At 38.6% G+C, this 21,440-nt stretch overlaps 2 protein-coding genes and 1 pseudogene across 2 annotated transcripts; 1 reads left to right on the top strand and 2 right to left on the bottom strand.

The window, feature by feature from the left end:
- On the top strand, positions 9,361–12,002 carry LOC104700150. The gene is made up of 5 exons (XM_010415616.2): positions 9,361–10,229; positions 10,317–10,380; positions 10,511–11,055; positions 11,151–11,253; positions 11,475–12,002. The coding sequence occupies exons 1-5, from the start codon at positions 9,496–9,498 to the stop codon at positions 11,760–11,762; spliced, it is 1,734 nt and encodes a 577-aa protein (XP_010413918.1). The 5' UTR covers positions 9,361–9,495; the 3' UTR covers positions 11,763–12,002.
- Positions 12,125–14,701, bottom strand: LOC104700148 (receptor-like protein 12). The gene has a single exon (XM_019227417.1). It carries the CDS (start codon positions 14,690–14,692, stop codon positions 12,317–12,319), a length of 2,376 nt encoding a protein of 791 aa, XP_019082962.1. The 5' UTR covers positions 14,693–14,701; the 3' UTR covers positions 12,125–12,316.
- On the bottom strand, positions 15,176–16,974 carry LOC104700149 (annotated as a pseudogene).

Below are 21,440 nucleotides of genomic sequence, written 5' to 3'. Positions count from 1 at the left end.
GTAATTGAGGACAAAATAGTCATTTAGTGCAATACATAAGGTACATTTCAAAGAGTTAAAAAATTTAGTATAGATTCCAAATTTCCTATTAAGTTTAAGGTATGTATTAAAAAAATTTCTCAATAAAATGATAAATTCTTGCAACTAATTATTTGGGTTTTTTTAGGGAAAATCCTAAAATTTAACATACATAAATAGTAAATCTTAAAGCAATGTTTGGGTTAAGGAGTCGTCTTCCAAATGAGCTGGATTCTGCTGGAGTACAAGTGGAATATAAAACGAAAACACACCAGAAAAATAATAATACTATTAGGAAACCAAGGGCCAAAGCCTCAACATGATTTAATGTAACCTCGTATGGGGAGAGCAACATACATCCCACCATATATGGTTGAGATGACCAAACATTGTGACACACATCCGGTTCCTCAGTAGACGCTCTCACTGCAATGTCTGCTAAGCCAATCATAAGGTAAAGGTAGAACTAGAAGAAACCAAACACATTGATAAACCGATCAAGATCAAAAGCCCTGTTGATCTTTGATTCTGAAAACAGAGTATATATGAGAGCAAGAGGAAAGAAGAAGAACAGAGAATGATAAACAATTTTCTCTTTTACTCAAAACACAACTTCTAGATTATGAAAACTGATTGTGTTACAATACAAAGCCAACGTCTTATATCGGACTTAACCGACACGACCGAAACAACACAAACAGTTAGAGTTGTAACTCTTCACTCATCTAAAGATACCACACTTAATGTATGAAATTAATAAATCTAAGTAAAAACATTACTAAGAAACTCAATTCTCTTCCAACAAGTCCCTTGTATAGAAAATATGACATATTAGCAAAGTGAATGAGGTGATGAGCATATATGCATCACCAGGACTGTGCATCACTATTGACTAGACTCCCGAAGTCATCCTGTCATCAGTGCCATGCATGCATTTACCCAAAATTAAGACGTGTATAAGAATCAAACGAAGCTTACTTCTAAACTTAAATATAAACAGAAGACACTCACTTCAGGATCAATCTTAGTCCACGTTTCCACATCTCTAGCTAGTCCTTTTTTTTTTGAGCATGTCTCTTCCATCTACATACAACACAAATATCGTTCACATTACCTTACTTAATATTAATTATACTTGATAACCAATATTATAGTACTATACTACATACAAGCATGAAGATATCATATTTGGACGAATAACCCAAGTTTAAACCACACATGAGAACCTTAGTTGCAAGACTCAAAATCTTCCTTTTTGTTGTTGTTGCTCTAAGACATTGTGAGTTCGAAGCCTATATTTTTTGCATATTCTTATATTTTTTACCCCCTTTCTTCAATGTTCAGGGGTTAAACGTCAAAATTATAAATCATCTTTCTTTCCCCACCGTCTATACTTTTGAACCCTAAAACTCCGATGAAACCCTATGATAGTATGTGATATATTTCTACAGGATTATTAACAAAAGACCCTTAATTAATTCGATCCTAAAATCAAAAGAAATTAAACTCAAATTCCTCTTCCATTGGTCCGCATATATAAACTCATTTTTTCCACAAATTAAAAGAAGCAGTATGAAATCAAATTCGGAAGAAAGATAAGAGTTAATAATCAATAAATTGGAGAAAAATAAATCAAATTCCTAAAAGTCACCGAAGCGACTTTGGGGACATCAGCAATCATAATTAGCAACGCAAGACGTGAAAGTCCTTAGTCCTTGTACTGAGATTTCATAATTATTTTGATATACTTAACCACCACAATAATTGCATTTTCTCAATTAAAAACTAGTCTGTTATTTTTCGATGTTTTCTTTATACTTTGCCAAACTAATGGTTTGTTGCCTCATTTCTTAGTTGCTAAAAGAAGAAAAACACAAGCAACATTCTTAAGTCTTCCAAGTTACAACAATACAAATCAAAGCTATGGGTCAGAGGACACACCCGGATCATTACGTTCAAAACCTGAGCTTGGGTGACAACTTATAAGAGATAGGATTTTGGAAATGAATTATAAATATCGGAAAAAAAAAATAGTAAATAGATTATCAATATCGACTTAATTAAGGGTGTATATAAATGAATTATCAGTAAAGTGTTTATTATTCTTAAATCATTTGTTAAAAAGGTCTTCTAGTTATTTACTATTTTACCCCTCGGGTTAAGTTGATGTAATAAACTAATAATATAAGGCACACGACGTCGTTTGGGAATGTACTATAAAAAGTAAAAACGATCGCAGTACATTTGTTTGTTATCATCAAGAAAATAATCAAAATTCGTCAGTCTTGCAAAAAAAGATTCTGAGAAAGAAGAAAAAGTTGGAAAGTCCCGCCCAAAATTGTTGACGACGAAGATGGCTGATCCGGAGGAATCTAACAAAATATGCAATGAATCTTCGCCGGAGGTTTCAGTTACTGAGAAATCCACGGCGGCGGAGTCTTCATCTACTCGAGAAACAACGATCAACAATCCACCTTGTTTGAATCAGGTTGATCCGTCAACACCGTTCGATTCAAAATCGAACCAGAATCCTTCGACAGCGTCAATAAGAACGATCGATTCTCCTGAGAGTTCGAATCCGGCGACGACGACGGAGATATCTTTTGAAGTTAAGAAAAAACGCATCGAACAATTCCTAGATGTGGCTCCTGGAAATGGAATGTCTCTGCAAGAACTCGTCACTTTCCTCGAACGCTTTGATTGGGATGTAAACGTAGCCATAAACCACTTATATGATCCCGAGCAAGCTCCTCCACCACAGTCGTCGTATTCTTTTGACGAGGATTATGATCACGATGATGATCTTCAGGTGATGATTGATCAGTCGGTTTCACTGGAGCGGATTTCTGAGGCTTATATCCCTGTAACTGCGGGAGATGATATATCGACGGCTTTGGCTGCGGAGAGGATGAGTCACAGAGGTCCGCCTCTTCCACCGTTACATTTACCGTCGTCACTATCTTCACTTGGAAACTATCAAATCGGGAGCTCTTCTTCATCTTCTCGGTAATTTTCATTTGCTTTTTCTTGTTATTTCTTGATTTAGGGTTTAGTTGTGATTTCTTGATTTAGGGTTTTTAATTTTCATACTCCTTTTGTCTACTTGTACAGTTTGATGGGCGATGACGTGCATGACACGGGAGAATTACACGATGTACCTATAACGTCTTCATCTCAAGTGCAGGTACTAATCGTCTCTTTCTCTGCATTGTTCTCAAAAACAGAACATTTTAGTGCAGAGTTTGAATCTTAGTTTAATCTCTAGATGGTGGTCTTTAATTCTTTGGCTTTGTTGTTTACTCTGTTTTCTTATAGATCGTTTTATAAAGTAGGGAACTGTTTAACATTTTCCCTGATCGTTTTACTCTGTTCCGATCGTTTTATAAAGTAGTTGATGCACAAAGATTTGTGTTTGCTTTATGATGAAGGAACTGTTTACATTTTTCTCCATTTAGATTCAGGAAAGTAGCAGGAGTTCTGCTCAAATCAGGGAAGACCCTCCTCCGCCATATAAGGTTGATACAATCTGCAATGAAACTGGAGTGTGTCGTTCTGAAGCACTCTATTACCTCCAAGGATTCGATTGGGATTTGGCTTCTGCGATGGAGGCTTGCCGGAAAAAAACATTGCCTTACCCTAAATCTTTGCCAGTGGTTTCGGTGAATGAGATATCCGTGGCGGCGCCAACATCGAGACCAGTGGTGATGAGCTCACGTCGGATTTCGAATGCGTTGCGGATTCAGCCAGAGCAAATTCCGCCAAAGGAAGATGAAACAAATAATGAAAAGATCAAAAATGTCTGCGATGTCACTGGAGCGCCTCCATCAGTCGCAGAGGCTTACCTCAATCGCTACAAATGGCATGTAAATAATGCCGTCAACTCTTTAATGGACGAGTGCTTTGAAAATCCGAATCCGCAGCGTATCTCAGAGGATGATCATTCGACTTCACAGTTTCAGGCTTCCGGGAGCTCTTCTTCCAGGTGACTTCCCGTATATACTTACTTAGTACGAGTCTCTCTCTTTGCTGTTATTTCGATATCTCTGAACATCCATATCTGAGAATCTTTTTATTTTTCTGCTATTCACTTAGTTTCATGAACGTTGCTGACCCGACTGAGACAGAAGAGTCACTCAAAAAAGCTAGTGATGAAGGTGCCCCCGTAGCTATTCCTCCATTGGCATCGTCTCAAGTGGATGTAACGTTTCTTCTCTTCCTCTGCACTATTTTACTATAGTCTTTGCTACTTTCTCTAGTTGTGTGTTAGCCTGCAAGCTTAGCTTAAAAACAGAACCTGGCAATGAAAGCATAGAGATGTTAGTTTTATCACCTGATGGTGTTACTTTGGATTGACCTTGTCTGTTATCTCCATTTCCTCTTCTGAGCAATTGAGTTTTTGTCATCACGATATTGTCAGGAAAAATTGAAGGGTAAGGCTGACGAGGAAGATTCAAGCACGGAGAAAATTATGATAACTATCATATTACACGATAAGAAAGAGGCAGCTATTCCTTTTAGACCAGACCAAACCGTCAGAGACATCCACAATGAAATTGAAGTGCGAAGACCATATGACAGGAGCGACTACATTCTCATGTCTACAAATTTCGACGACTGCAAGGATTTGGATACAACGATCGAAAAAGTTTCTAAAGGTTCTACAACTTTCATTCAAGTCTACCGTGATTAGCTTTGGTTTTAAACAGTTTCGATTGATCGATGGAAACAGAGAGATATGGAGGGGGAGAGATAGATAGATGTAGATGACTTTAGAGAGGATTCTTGCCTTGTGTAGAAAGGTAAAAACAAAACAGATCAGCTTCATACTTGGTTTTTTGAAATAGGAATGGATAATAAGGAGAGAGTTCATTTAACTTTGGTTTATGTACAGTTGTTACTGCGATCTATGAAACATAGAGTGATAGAGACAACTGTTGTTCCTTTTTTTTCAACTTTTAATTCCTATTTGTCTAGCTAACCTCACGAGTCTTTTTGGTTGCCATTTCTAGTTTTCTTCTATTTCTCTTCATCACAATCTTCTCTTTTCACCTATGTAACTTATCCATCAAAAGTTAAATCATGATTCATGACTCTTATTTAGTATTCTCTACTACTATATCAAGTTTGAGTTTCATATTTACTATCTCTATGATTTGGCATTAATCTACATGTTCATTGTTTCATCCTCTGTTAGTCCTCATCTCTTTTATTGCATTTATGTTTTGAGTTTTAAGTTTTAAGTCGTTGATTGACAACAATAAAATTCAGCATTCTTTAGGGTTGTATATTATTGGAAATTGTTTGAAAAAATTTGAATACATACCTTAAACTTAATAGGAAATTTGAAATCTATACTAAATTTTTAAGTCTTTGAAATGTACTTTATTTATTGAACTAAATGACTATTTTGTCCTCAATTAAAAATTAATTAGAACTAAATACAATATAATTAAATTAATTTATTTGAAAAAAAATATTTTTAAAAACATTGTGTAAACTAGATATTTGAAATTTTGCTAAAAAATATTTTAAAAAATAATGAATTAATTTATTATATATAATTGTATAAATAACGTGAACAAGTAATATTATAAATTGTTGAAAGGAAGTAATGTGAACAAGTTTCTTTGTAGAATCACAGTACAATCTTGAAATGCAGTTTCCAATAAAATATGGATTTTAGTTAACTGTTAAATAATATTTAATTATAAATTAATTAAAAAACGAAATTCTATGTTATTAAATCTTCTAGATCGTGGATGACAATCCAATAATCAGTTACTCAATTGTGATTAAAGATCTGATATTATTTAGTAATTTAATTTTAAAAATTTTCTTATACAAAATTTAAATAAAACTAATTAGAATTATTCTTTTTCGATTTATGGTTAGTAAATTTTTTAGATAATATTAGTTTTAAATATAATTCACTAATAATTCTTCAATTTTTTCATTCAATAAATATTTTTTGAAAAATAAATATATATATTTCTATATATTAAATATTTTACTGAAAATTCAAATATAAGTTACATAATTTTAATTTATTTTAAAATTATTAAGTTTAATAACATAATCAAATATTGTGAGCTTTTAGAAAATAAATCATCAGTTCAAAAAAATTGACTATATAACAAATCAATTAATAAAAAAAGAAGTAGGCTTTTTTAATATAAGTCAACAAAGAAAAAACATAAATCAACAGGAATAAAATATAAGTCTACAATTCAAAAAGTCAAACATATTAATAAGTCAACATAAAATGAAATAAGTATACTAAGACCAAACAAAAAAAATATAAGTCAACATCATCAAAAGTCGACTATGTAAAAAAACAATCAAACAAAAAAAAGTCGAGAATTTTAAAATAAATCGATGGAAAAATAAACTAGTCGACAAAAATTAAACTTAAATCGACCATTCAAAATATCGGCCTTATTAATAAATCAATGTAAAATGTAATAAGTCAACAATGAATAAACAAATAAACAGAAAAAAATGTAAATCGATGAAAAAAAATAAGTCAACAGTTAAAAAAATCGACTATGTTATAAATACACTAGCCATAACATAAGTCAATTGTTTTAATATAAGTCGATGACAAAGATAATTAAGTCAATATAAGTAAAAAACAAAACGATTGTTCAAAAAGTCGACATTATAAATAAATCAAAATTGATTAAAATAAGTTTAAAACATTAATATATATATATATTATAAATTGTATAATCTTGAATTATTTATTTTTAAATAAATTTAGATCTAAATAATATCAACAATAATATTTAAATTCTTTTTTATTCACAATTTTAAGGTCAAAAATTGATTCATGTAATCATTATTTAAAATACAATAAATTCATTTTTGTTATAATTTATATTTATTAATAATTTATTCCGAATTTAAATTTTTTTGAAAGTAATTTATTTTTATATTTGAATTATTCTAAAATTTAAATTTGGTTTTTTGTTGTTTTTATAATTTTTATTTAATTGTTAAAATATTTTTTTATTAAAAAGGGTAATCTGTCAATTTTTATTTCAAAATGTGTAGTTTTCAAATAACTACAATATTGAATGTAATTTTCAAATTTCTCTAAAAATTTAATATATTTTTAAAAATGCTGAACAAGTGAACATTAAGGCCATGAATAGTTGAGGGTGTTCTTAAATGATTCTTAAAGTTATATTTTTTTTGGTTTTTAGTTTTTGGGTTTTTAGTTTTTGGGTTTTTAGTTCTTTAGTAATAGAATTTGATTTTTGGTTGTTTAAAAATGTTTACAAAAGGAGATAGAAAAAAAATAGGTATCCTGAATTTTTCTTAAAATATCTAGTTATCTGGATTCTAATTTTGTTAGTATTTGTAAAAAAGCTATTTTTTAGAGAATCTATTTAATATAAAATCTTGGCCATGAATGGCTGCTGGTTTTTTACTGGTTTTTAGATTTTGGTTTTTAGTTTTTGGATTTTGGATTTTGATTTTTTAAGTTTTTGATTTATGGTGTAGATTTTAGTTTTTGAAAAATCTTGAATGGTAACTTGATTAGTTTTTGGTTTTTTATGTATAATAATTATTTTTTAAATAGTAAAATAAAGATTATAAGTTATTTTTTAGAGAGAAAAAAATACAGTGATGTAGAAAACAAAAATACGTTTATTGCAAACAGAAAACACATTATTGCAAAAGTACTATCATCATCATCTAGAACTCTATAGTGATGCAGAAATTTCATCCCGAATCCCTTCCATATACTGCATCGGAGTATTGTTTTGCTCTAATTCTTCATCTGAATCAGAATCTTCTTCAGCTATATGGTCTGAATTGATGTGTTTGGTGCTGAAAAGCCGATCCATTATATCGAGGTCGATAAGAGGATTTTCTCGGAGCTTCGAAGCAATTGGTGTTTCCTATATATATATAAAAGATTTAATATATTAGTTTACTATATATGTTGTTAACTAACAATATCATGTGATAGGATACGTAAATATTACCTTAATACGTTCATCCCACCATGAGTCGTCCATGTCAATAGCTAGAGTGGTGGGATCAAGTCCAACTCCAGTTTTTTCGATCAGACGACAATAAACATCATATAGCTTTTTGAAACTGTAAAATTTGTTTTTTAGTGGAAGCCATTCAAGATCGTGACCTGTGGCTTCTTGAAATCCTTTTCTAATTCTCGCTTTACTCTCTTTCTTTAGAGGGCCAATACGCCAATTAATAAGCTCCATCTCAGTCTCATATATTTCAAGTAAATGATGAACCATACTATCGGTCCATTGAATCTTCGGCTTTATATCATATTAATTATTTACATACACATAATTAGTCAAGGTAATTTTGTACTACGGTAGGATATACATTACTAGAAAATAAACATATCAACTAAATAAGTACCTCTCTAGCATTTGATGATTGTCCTCGATAAGCCATACCTACAATAACTTTTAATGTAAACATCGTAACAACAAAATAAAATTTTCTAACTAAATAGTGTTGATATAAATAAATAATGGTGTTAGACTAAAATTTACCGCAAAAAATCCAAGCTTGATTTGCTTAGAAGTTTGCACTCAGGGGATGGGAATGAAATTTGTGTGAGTGTAGAAGACAAGTATGAAACGTAGCTCTTTTATAGTAAAAAAAAGTATATAAAAAAAATTAGTTTAATAATAACAAAGATGCAAGTCTTGAGGAAATATCCGTAGAATAGGTTTTAGTTTGTTCCTTGCACAAAAAAATAGTTTCGTTTGTTTTGGAATTTATAAGTAAACTAAAATAAATAAATATATTAGGAAAAAGAAAAAGAAAAAAAATCATGTTGAAAAGTGAAAACCCACAAAATGTGGTTTTTAGATTTTATGAAGGAAATGCTAAAATCCTTCAAAAACTAGTTTTCCTAAATTTTAGGAAATCTATTTTTTCATAATCTTGAATGGCTTCAAAAATGGATTTTCCATAATCTAAAGCCAAAACCCAATGTAAAATCTAGTGCCATTCAAGGCCCTTGAATGATAATCGGTTTTTAAAAAACAAAATCGAAAAGCTATTCTAGAAACTTCTACTGCAAATTTCAAAGTCTAATTATTAATTTTATTAAATAAAAGCCATTAATTATGAAAGTATTTATGTTGATTTTTTTCGTTAGACGCAAATAAAACGGTCTCTTCTTGCTTTTTGCCTTTTGGTACAGTTATCTTACACTTCCAGCCTTCGTGTTTATGAATGTAAACCTAACCAATGTCGTTTAATATTTTATCTACTATACCAAAACGACGCAGTCGCATCAAGAAAACTAATATCATCATAGTTATTCACCATTTTGCCCCTCACGTTCAGTTGATATGATTGAGTTACACGACGTCGTTTGTGACTGCACTATACTAAAAAAACGAAGCAGTGTTTTACTTGTTTGGGAAAAAAAAAAAAAAAGATTGTGATTGTAAAGTGCCGCCCAAATCGGGGACGACGACGATGGCTGATACGGCGGATTTGAACCGAATCTGCAATGATCTTGGAGTCCCTCGAGAAGAAGCACTCTATTACTTAGAAGGATTAGACTGGGATTTTGCTTCGGCGTTTGAAGCTTGCCGCGTCAAAACCCTGCCTTTCGTCAAGGCTAAATCTTCTCCGACGACGACGACGAAGTCTTTAGTTACCGCGAAATCCACGGCGGAGGTGTCTTCATCTACTCGATTAACAACAACGATCAATCAACCTTGTGTTTTGAATCAGCAGGTTCCGTTTCCGTCAACACAGCCAAGACTGTTCGATTCACCTCGGAGTTCGAATCCGGCGACGGGAGTATCGCCTGAAATTAAAAAAGAACGAATCGATCGGTTCCGCGACGTGGCTTATGGACTGTCTCTGGAAGAAATCGTCGCTTATCTCGAACGCTTCAATTGGAATATCGACGCAGCCGTAAACCATTACTTTTTACAACGAGAATCGGAGGAGACTCCGTATTCGTCAGACGACTCGGATGAAGATGATGATGATGATCTTCACGAGATGTTTGATGAGTCGTGTTTGCAGCGTATTCCAGAGGCTTATATTCCGACTCTTGAAGGGTTCTCGAAAGATGAAACATCGGTGGCGTTGGCTGCGGAGATGATGGAGCGTAGAGGTCCGCCTCTTCCGTCGTTACATCTACCGTCACCACTATCTTCAGTTGGCTATCAAGTCGGGAGCTCTTCTTCTTCCTTTGGGTAACTTTTTCATTTTTTTCTTGTGATTTCTTGATTTAGGGTTTAAGTTGAGAAGAATCTTACTTTTTTTTCCTTCTACTTGTGTAGTTTGATGGACTTTGATATGCCTGAGTTACACGATGTGCCTATAACGTCTTCGTCTCAAGTGCAGGTACTAATCTTCTATTGACTCTGCTGTGTTCTCAAGTTGTGTTTGCAAGGTCTTTAGTTAGTTAGGTTCTATCATCTAGATGGATCTTTCTTAGGCTTTGTCAAATTGTGTTTGCATTTTCTCCATTCAGATTCAGGGAAGTAGCAAGAGTTCTGCTCAGATCAAGGAAGACCACCCTCCGCCATATAAGGTTGATAGAATCTGTAATGAAACTGGAGTGTGTCGTTCTGAAGCACTCTATTACCTCCAAGGATTCGATTGGGATTTGGCTTCTGCGATGGAGGCTTGCCGCAGAAAAACATTGCCTCCCCTAAAGGCTACGTCTTTGCCAGTGGTTTCTGTGAATGAGGTATCCGTGGCGCCAACATCGACGCCAGAGGTGTTGAACTCACGTCGGATTTCGAATGCGTTGCGGATTCAGCCAGAGCAACTACCGCCAAAGGAAGATGAACTGTTGTCTGATACGAAGGCTGAAAGTATCAAGCAGTTTTGCGAGGTCACTGCAGTGGCTCCAGATTTCGCAGTGTCTTACCTCGAAAGTTTCAAATGGAATGTACAAGGTGCCATCAACTCTTTCATGGAAGAGCCGGAGCGTATCATCCCCTCAGAGGCTGTAACATCCAAGGCATTACCTTCACAAACACAGTTTCAGGCTTCCGGGAGCTCTTCTTCTAGGTGACTTACCCGTATATACTTTTACTTAGTATGACTCTCTCTGTTGTTATTTCAAGATCTCAGAACATCAATATCTGATTCACCTATTTGTACAGTTTCATGAACGTTGATCCGACCGAGACAAAAGAGCCACTCGAAGAAGCTAGTGATGAAAGTGTCCCCGTAGCTATTTCTCCATTGGAATCGTCTCAAGTGGATGTAACTTTCCTTCTCTTCCTCTGCACTACTATTTACTATAGCCTTGCTACTTTCTCCAATTGTGTTAGCCTGAAAGCTTAGCTTAAAATAGAGCTTGGCAATGAAGAATAGAAAATCTTAGTTTTATAAATGTATATCTCCTGATGGTGTTACTTTGGACCTTGTCTGTTTTCTCCATTTTCCATTCTGAGCATTGAGTTTTGTCATCATAATATTGTCAGGGAAATTTGAAGGGTAGTGCTGTCGAGGAAGATTCAAGCACCGAGGCCGTACTAGCTGCGCCGAATACTATTACAATGACGATCATACTTCTCGATGGGAAAGAGGCAAAGATACCTTTTAGATTCGATCAAACCGTCAGAGACATCCGCAATGCCATTGACGCGCTAAGACCAGATGCCAGCAGAAACTATGATCTCATGTCTGCAGATAGCATCGAGGATTTGAATACAACGGTCGAAAAACTCTCTAAAGGTTCTACAAGTTTGGTGCAGGTCCAACTTGACTAGCTTTCGTTTTATACAGTTTCCATTGATCGATGAAACAGAGAGATATGGAGGGAAAGAGAGCGAGATGTAGATGATATGACTTTAGAAAGGCTTCTTGCCTTGTGTAGAAAGGTAAATAGAATAGAGCAGCTTCATACTTGCTTTTTGAAATAGGAATGGATAAGGAGAGAGTTCTTATAGCTTTGGTTTATGTACAGTTGTTACTGCGATATATGAAACATAGAGACAACTGAAACAACTGTTCTTCCTTTTTATCACTTTGCTCTGCTTTTCTCTCTCATCTCCTCTGTTTCTTCACAATACTTTACAAAACAGAGCAAATTCTTACATTTTTTGGGACAGAGTAATTGGACAAGAAGCGATGGTGAATCAAACCTTTCCAAATGCCATCATTATAAGATTTATCCAACTACCAAAAGTTCAGCATTCTTACTTTATTGAAAAGGAAATAGAACAAAGCCTCACATGACCATACAAAAAAACATAAGGAACCACTAACCAGCAACGTTTTGATATAGACGTTCAAAGATCACATGTAAAACCAGGTTAATCATCTAACGGTGTTTGCGCTTTTCAGGACCAATAATTTTGGCAAGCCATTCTGGCTTGTATGAAGCAATGAGTTTTACAATTGCCAATCCAAACAACACTCCAGGAACAAATCCTATAGCCACTGCTTTCCAGTTCAACACCTCATCTTCTTCTTCTTCTTCTTCTTTGTCTTCTTGCTTTGGTTGCATTGCAGGCACACTATATTCGAAGCAACTTTGTTCTAGAGGAAGACCACAAAGCCCTGCATTCCCATCAAAGGAGGATTTAGCTTGTCCAATAATCTGTGTCCCTTGTGGTATATCACCTTTGAGTTGGTTTTGAGACACATTAATGTACGCCAAAAACGAGAGGCTCCCTAGTCCATTAGGAATAGTCCCTGAGAGTTTGTTTCTTGAAAGGTCTAATGACTCGAGATCCGTAAGATTTTCTAAAGACAGAGGAATTTGGCCTGTAAATGCGTTGTTCGATAAGTTGAGCGAAATCAATGCCTTCAAGAGACCAATAGATTCAGGAATATTTCCTTCAAATCTGTTACCTGAAAAATCAATGGCGCCATATAGAGTGAGCACTTTCACTTGCTCCATAAATAGACCTTTGTTTTGCAAATCTATGACATCTTCATATATATAGTAAACATTCTTGTAAGCTTCCTTGTTGTATACCATATATAAACTCCCATCTTCATTCATCTTGAGAGATAATGCTTCCCAATTCATAAAGTAACTTGCTGGCAAACTTCCACCAAAATTGTTATGTGATATATCAAGTATCCGCAGCTCGGGAATCCCTAGAGGTCCTTGATCATAAGGAGACATAGGACCATAGAATTTGTTTGAACTGAGGGTAAGAACTTGCAAATTCGGTAACACCTTGAGCCAAAAAGGAAATGTGTCTTTGATAATGTTGTTGTCAACGCTTAGAAACTGAAGACGAGAGCAATTTACTAGAGACCTTGGAAGCTGTCCCGCTAGTTGATTGTAGCCAATGTCAAGTGTCTGTATAGAGGCACCAACATAGAACATGTCCGGGATACTTCCTTCCAAGTTGTTCTTCCGGAGTTTCACTATCCTAAAGTTACTTAGGCATTGAGGAATTGGACCGGTGAAGTTGTTGTAAGATAGAATAAGAAGCTTGAAAGAGCTGCGGTTGCATGTTGAAAGCGGTATATTCCCAGTGAAACTATTGTTTCGTGCATTCAAGAGGTTGATAAAGCGTGGTGGATCAGGAAATGGCCCCTTAAAGTTATTTGATGCCAAGCTTAATATCTGCACCGATGAGTTTACTAAAACCTCTGCTAAAGAACCTTCAAAACCGTTGAGCGAATTGTCAGCAACCCTCACGACGAGCAGATGCGGAAGGGTCCAGAACCACTTAGGGACTTTCCCTTTGATTTTATTGTGAGAAATGTCAATAAGCTCTAAGTTATGAAGGGTCTTCAAGAAATTTGGGAATTGGCCTATGTCGCAACCTGACAAGACTAATCTCTCCATGTTCAGTGGGAAATATGAATATGAGCGTAAACTAGCCGCTGATATACTATTACCAGAAAGATCAACGCTCAACAATGATTCAAGAGAAGAGAATAGGTTTAAGTCAATTGGGTAACTTATATTTAGGTAAGAAAGATCAAGATCTTTGAGGGTGATGAACTTTGAGACGGCCTCTAAGATTTGTCCATCAAAATGGTTATGCCCAAGGTATAGGGTTTCAAGCCTTGATGAAGAAGTGGAGTTTGGAACTTCAAATGAACCGGTGAAATGGTTTTCACTCAGTTCAAGATATGACAAAAATGGCATGGAGAGCAGAGAAGAAGGGATGGTTCCGGTGAAGTGATTATGAGAAAGGTCTAAAACTGATAGCTTGGTTAGATTCCATACATGTGGGAAACTACCGATGAGCTCGTTTTGGGAAATGTTCAAATCGGTTAGCATGCTGAGGTTACTAAATGAGGAAGGAACTTGACCGGTGAAGCCATTAGAGGAAAGGGACAAGACCTTTAATTTGTTGAGATTGCCGAATCCGGAAGGGAGTGAAGAGGAGGTGAAGTTGTTGTGAGAGAGATCAAGCGAACGGAGCTGATGCAGTCCGAAGAGGCTACTGTTGGCCTTGAGGATTCCATTGAGACAGCCACTTGGGAGCTGTAGCTTTGTGACTGCACCTGTCGTGTTATTGCACCGGACTCCGTTGAAGTATTCACTATGGTTACAACCACGGGAATCAAACTCGTTCTTGAACTGCATAAGTGCTTGAATCTGGTCAGGATGACAAGTAGAAAGTCCAACAACAAGAGCATCAATCATTAAGATGCTTGAAGCAAAGGCAAAACAAAGTAATTTTACAGAGAGAAAATGTAAACGGAGACATGACATGGTCATCATGAATATTTTTTTAAGAAGAAATTTTGATTATTTTAACAAAGAGACAAAGAAGATGGGTCTATTAACAGATGATGTCCAACCAACGAGATCAATGACGTAAAATCTCTAAAGGTATAATTTTTGTTATGTTAAGATCAGTTTGAACCATCACACTCAGTAGCGTTACAGTAAGAGAAATGGCATTAGTCTGTTAACGGATTGGAGAAGACTTGGTCAAGTTTTCTGCAGAGATATTAAATTTGATGTGATTTGGAAGAAAAATGCATTATTCAAATTTCAAAGTGGTGATGTGGCGAAGAGTGTGACACATTCTTTTTGAAGTGAAGGGCCTTCAAAAAACTGATTAAAGGTTTGAGAGTGAAAACATAAACGGAAACATTGATTCTCCCACACATGGATTATAGAACAAAACATAAGATAAAAAACACAGGGAACTGCTTCACTACATAACAAATCAACTACTTGGAAAACATTCGAAGATCAAACGACCAAACCAAAACAATTCTAACGGTTTCTGCTCTTATCTCGACCAATTATCTTGACAAGCCACATCGGCTTGTATGAAGCAATGATTTGTGCTATTGCTAATCCAAACAACAATCCAGGCCCATATCCTATAACCACTGCTTTCCAACTCAACACTTCTTCTTTGTATTGTTCTTTAGGTTGTTGTGGTGGTGGTGCATTAATGCCAATACAAGTTTCCTCCAAAGGAAGACCACAAAGCCCTGCATTCCCTTCAAAGGAGGATTTTTGTTGTCCAGTGATTTGTGTTCCCTGTGGTATTTCACCCGTGAGTTGGTTATGAGACACATTTATGTATGCCAAAAACGAGAGGGTCTAGAGTCCATTGGGAATAGTCCCTAAGAGTTGGTTTCTTGACAGGTCTAGTGACTCGAGCTCTGAAACATTGACCAAAGAAAGAGGAATATGGCCTGTGAATGCGTTGTTTGATAAGTTGAGCGCAATCAATGTCTTCAAGAGACCAATGGATTCAGGAATCAATCCTTCAAGTCTGTTTCCAGAAAAATCAATGGTGCTGTAGAAAGTAAGGACCTTGCCCTGTTCCATGAATAGACCTTTGTATTGCAAATCTATAGTATCTTCGTAACTATAGTAACCATCTTTGGAAGTTTCCTTTTTGTATCCCATATATAAACTCCCATCTTTATTCCTCTCAAGTGAAGTTGCTTTCCAGTTAGCAAAGTAACTTGGTGACAAGCTTCCAGTAAAGTTGTTATCTGATATTTCAAGTACCCTCAGCTCAGGAAATGCGAGAGGACCATGATCAGGAGAAGATATAGGGCCATAGAACTTGTTTGAACGTAGGGTAAGGACTTGCAAATTGGGTAAAGCCTTGAGCCAGAAAGGAAATTTGTCTATGATTCGGTTGTGGTCTACACTTAAAAACTGTAGAGATGAACAATTTAGTAGAGACCTTGGCAGCTTCCCGGTTAGTTGATTGTATCCAACATCAAGTGCGCGCAGAGAGGCACTAGCATAGAACATGTCCGGAAGACTTCCTTCCAAGTTGTTCTTCCGGAGATTCACGTCCGTGAATTTACTCATACATTGAGGCACTGGACCGGTGAAGTTGTTGTAGGAGAGATCAAGAACAGTGAGAGAGGGTTGGTTGCAGATTGAAAGTGGTATGTCCCCTGTGAAACTATTGTTCCGTGCAGACAACGCATTGATTGAAAGTGGTAGAATTGGTATTGCTCCTTCGAAACGGTTGAACGCCAACATTAATATCTGCACTGATGAATTTTCTAACGATCCTTCAAACCCATCGAAAGAATTGTTACCAAGATTCACTAAGCTCAGACGAGGAAGGTTCCATAACCACTGAGGGATTTTGCCTTTGATTATATTTCTTGAAATGTCTATATGCTCCAATTTCTGAAAGGTTCTTAAGATGTTTGGGAACTCACTGAGGCCGCAGCGTGACAAGAGCAAAGTATCCAAGTTCATTTTGATGTTGGAATATGAACTTATACTTGTAGCTAATAAACTATTACCTGAAAGATCAAGTCTCAGCAAAGATTTGAGAGTGAAGAAGAGCCTTACGTCAATTTGGTAGCTTATGTTTAGGAATGAAAGGTCGAGATATTGGAGGGTGGTGAACTTTGAGATAGGCTTTAGGATTTTTCCTTCAAAACGGTTATTCCCAAGGAACAGGGTTTCAAGCTGAGATGAAGCAGAGGAGTTGGGAAATATAATTGGATCTGTGAAACGGTTTCCACGGAGATTCAGATATGACAGAAGGTGATACATTTGAGGTTCAACACCCTCCTATACTTTACCGTTATCAGAGAAAGAATAAAAGCCCAAGTGTCTAAGAAGTCATCTAAGAAGGATCCAGTAGTGTAGTGGGCCTTGTGGGAGGGTCTAGTATAAGGAATAAACATCACTGTCCTACTGCTTTGTCTGTAACGGGTTTGGGTGGTAGGGTCAGGGAATCAACCGTAGTACTTATGTAGCAGGTCGGGCAAGGGGGAACTTTGTCAAGTGATTGGTAAACATTGTAAGGGGGAGGGGAGAGACTCCAAACAAATTCTCTCATCGTGTACCGTCGTCTCATTCTAAATAAAGAACTTTGTTTTCTTATTCGTTTTGTCTGTTCTTGAGAATAACATCCAAAACGTATCAAATTGGTATCAGAGCACTCTTTCTTGGGAAACTGATCTTCTAGATGGCGCTCAAGAAGGTAGAAGAGTTGGAGAAGGTCATGGGGAACATCCAGAAGGAAGTCCAGCAACTGTCGGGCTTGGAATCCGACGTCAGTGCCATGAAGAAACAACTGGGCAAGCTGGACGTCTTAGAGAAGCAGATGGGTAAGCTGGACGTTCTGGAAAGGTTGGAACGAAGGATGGCGGAAGAGGACCGACGCTTGTGGGGTACGACCAAAGGGAATGAGGATGAGTCCCAAATTTCTGGCGTGGAGAAGCAGAGTGGGGAAGAGTCGCAGCGACGGCCTCCACCGAGCCCTACGACAGAGGTGGGAGAAACACAAAGGCGGAACCTACCGGTGGAAGAGAAGGAACCACTCTCACAGAGGATTGAGCTTCCCCTGTTTGACGGAGAAGAGGCGGAAGGCTGGGTTCTTCGGGTGGAGCAGCACTTCGAGCTGCAAGAGTTCTCGGAGGAGGAGAAGTTGAGAGCGGTGAGAGTATGTTTTGCTGGAGATGCACTCTCATGGTACCGCTGGGAGAAGGATAGAAACCCTTTCCTCAGTTGGGAGCAGCTGAAGAACATAGTGCTGGGTAACTTCGCCACGGCTCATGATTTGTCCGCCGGTGAACGGTTGCTGTTACTCCGACAGGAGGATTCCACAGGTCAATACTGCAAAGAGTTCATCTCCCTAACCTCTAATGCTCCGGAGGTTTCCGAGCGGGTGTTAGAGATGGCCTTTATGATAGGGTTGAAACCTAAGGTGAGAAAAGGGGTGAAGATGTTCGAGCCGAGGACTCTGCAGAAAATGATGGACCTGTCTCGACTGGTAGAAGATTGGGAAGGGCAGGGTGACTCGCCGGCGCCGACGGGTTGGGAGCTCACAAGCAGAACGCCGATGAGAAGCACAGGGGACAAATATTCATCGCGTGTGTCCTACCAAGCGGGTACGGCTTTGTCTTCGCAAAAGCCGATAGTTACTAATGAGCCCAAAACGGCAACGTCTCGTCCCAATGGGGAAAAAAATACAAACCCTAATTGGAAGCCCACCGAATCACGACGACCCCCTTACAGACGGCTGATAGATGCGGAGGCCAACGATCGACGAGCGAAGGGGTTATGTTTCCGGTGCGACGAGAAATATCAGGCCGGTCACCGGTGTCGGTTCAAGGGGCTCCAGATCCTGGTGGCTACCGAGGACGACAAAGAGTTGTGCGGAAACGACGAGGGAGAGGAACACGAGACCGGGGCGGTTGAGGTTCCGGAGTTCGCGGCGTTATCCATCCAGTCTGCGGCGGGTATATCCTCTCCGCGAACTATGAAGTTGAAGGGAAATGTTCAAGGGGAAGAGGTGGTGGTGATGATTGATAGTGGAGCCACCCATAACTTCATATCGAGAGTGATGGCTCAGAGGTTGGGGATAGTACCGAGAGGAACCGCGGGTTATGGGGTGAGAATGGGCAATGGTGTGATGGTGAGGGGAAAGAGGGTGTGCCAGTGTGTGAGGTTGCAACTCCCGGATTACACATTGATCACTAGCTTCCTTCGTTGGACTTGGGAGAGGCCAACGTGATCTTAGGGATGCAGTGGCTATAGACTTTGGGAGACATGAGGGTGAATTGGCTCGAACAAAGGATGAGTTTCATGCTGGGAAGAGAATGGGTGACTCTCCGAGGGGACCATATCCTAAAGAACTCGTCCATATCTCTTAAGGCCATGTGGAAGACGGTGCAACAGGACGGTGAGGTGATATATGTGGAATGCACCAGCCTGAAATCTCCGACTGAGGAAAGCGAAGATGTAACCCCCGAGATCCTTTAGTCATTGTTGGAGGAATACACGCAGGTGTTCTCTGAGCCGCAGGGGCTTCCTCCCTCCAGAGGTAAAGAGCATTCCATCACGCTCAAACCAGGCAGTAATCCCGTGAGTGTTAGACCCTTTCGGTATCCACACGCACAAAAGGAAGAGATTGAGCGGCAGATCGATGTGATGTTAGCCGCAGGGATAATCAAGGAGAGCGGCAGTCCGTTCTAGAGCCCGGTGCTTTTGGTCAAGAAAAAAGACGGTAGCTGGAGGTTTTGTGTCGACTATCGTTCCCTCAACAAAGCCACGGTTCCTGACAGCTTTCCCATCCCAATGATTGACCAGCTCTTGGACGAACTCCATGGAGCACGGGTCTTCTTTAAGCTGGATTTAAGGTCAGGCTACCATCAGATACTAGTCAAGGCGGAAGATGTACCAAATACCGCTTTTCGGTCTCACGACGGCCACTACGAGTTCCTTGTGATGTCGTTTGGACTGACAAACGCCCCGACAACCTTCCAGTCCTTAATGAATGAAATCTTCCGCCCATTCCTCCGCAGGTGTGTGCTGGTGTTCTTCGACGATATACTAATCTACAGTCGAACAATGGAGGAACACCAAAACCACCTTCGAGAAGTTCTTAAGCTGTTGCGGCAGCACCAGTTGTATGCTAACCGGAAGAAGTGCCAATTTGGCACAACCAGGATCGCCTATCTGGGGCACGTTATATCATCAGAAGGAGTCGCGGCGGATCCTAGCAAGATTCAGGCAATGTTGGAGTGGGAACCACCAACCAATATCAAGACGTTGAGAGGATTCTTGGGGTTAACCGGATATTACAGGCGGTTTGTGCTAGGATATGGAGAGATAGCCAAGCCACTCACGGATATGTTGAGGAAGGATCAATTCGAGTGGAGTGAGAAGAGTGAAGCGGCCTTTGACAAACTCAGGACGGCGATGACAACCGTGCCGGTGCTTGCATTACCAAACTTCTCCGAGACATTTGTAGTGGAGTCGGACGCTTCCGGGTTCGGTTTGGGCGCCGTTCTGATGCAGAAGGAGAGACCGATCGCGTATTACAACCAGGCGCTTTCTGACAGACAAAGGCTCAAATCCATTTACGAAAGGGAACTCATGGCCATCGTATTATCCGTACAGAAGTGGTGCCATTATATCTTGGGAAGAAGGTTTGTGGTGCGAACGGACCAAAAAAGCTTGAAGTTCCTGTTAGAGCAGAGAGAGATAAACATGGAATACCAGCGGTGGCTCACCAAGTTGCTGGGATTCGATTTTGATATCCAGTATAAACCAGGATTGGAGAACAAGGCGGCCGATGCTCTCTCTCGCTATTTGCTATATCCGTTCCCGCAGCTATTCAGTTGGAGGAGATATGCGCAGAGGTTGACAAAGATCCGGCGTTACAGGTCATCATCAGGGACCTACGAAAAGACGGGAGCTCCCATCCAGAGTTTTCCCTGGTCAACGGGAGGCTACTGAGACAAGGGAAGTTGGTGATACCCAGCGGTTCAGCGTTGACCGGCTTGATCATGAGAGAGTTTCATGACGGAAAACTAGGAGGCCATGGAGGAGTGCTGAAAACCCAGAAACGGATTGGGGAACTGTTCTTTTGGGAGGGGATGATGACGGACATCAGGAGACATGTAGCAGCTTGTTTGGTATGTCAACGCTACAAGTATTCGACCCTGGCACCAGGGGGACTGTTGCAACCGTTACCAGTCCCCGAGAAGATCTGGAAAGACATCTCGATGGACTTTGTGGAGGGGTTGCCCAAGTCGGGCGGGAACAACGCCGTCTTGGTGGTCGTCGATCGGCTGTCCAAGTTTGCTCATTTCCTGATCATCAAACACCCCTTCACAGCCACCGATGTCGCTAATCTGTTCATCCAGGAGATCGTGAGATTGCACGGGTTTCCAAAGACTATTGTGTCAGATCGAGACAAGGTGTTTACCATCAATTCTGGAAGGAGTTATTCCGCTTATCTGGCACTAATCTCTGTTTTAGCACCGCGTATCACCCTCAGTCCGATGGGCAAACGGAAGTTACCAACAGGAGCCTAGAGACTTACCTGCGTTGCTTAGCAGGAGAACAACCGCGAACGTGGTCACAGTTTCTTCCATGGGCCAAGTTGTTCTACAACTCCTCTTATCACTTTGCTATCCGGTTGACACCATTTCAAGCAGTCTACGGGCGCAAACCACCGACACTGGTGAAATACGAGAACGGGATCAACTTCAAATGCGGAGTTGGAGATACA

This window comes from Camelina sativa, chromosome 7 (assembly GCF_000633955.1).
Source record: "Camelina sativa cultivar DH55 chromosome 7, Cs, whole genome shotgun sequence".
In the NCBI taxonomy this organism is placed as follows: domain Eukaryota; kingdom Viridiplantae; phylum Streptophyta; class Magnoliopsida; order Brassicales; family Brassicaceae; genus Camelina; species Camelina sativa.
Note: the sequence above shows the minus strand (reverse complement) of the source record. Positions and strands in the feature narration are given on the sequence as shown.

What these genes read in the sequence shown, in the direction of transcription:
- LOC104700148 (XM_019227417.1), bottom strand. Translation starts at nt 14,692, where the DNA reads ATGATGACCATGTCATGTCTCCGTTTACATTTTCTCTCTGTAAAATTA.
- LOC104700150 (XM_010415616.2), top strand. Translation starts at nt 9,496, where the DNA reads ATGGCTGATACGGCGGATTTGAACCGAATCTGCAATGATCTTGGAGTC. An exon ending in CGTCTTCGTCTCAAGTGCAG is followed by an intron (nt 10,381 to 10,510) that starts GTACTAATCTTC and finishes TTCTCCATTCAG; the next exon opens with ATTCAGGGAAGTAGCAAGAG. An exon ending in TCCGGGAGCTCTTCTTCTAG is followed by an intron (nt 11,056 to 11,150) that starts GTGACTTACCCG and finishes CTATTTGTACAG; the next exon opens with TTTCATGAACGTTGATCCGA.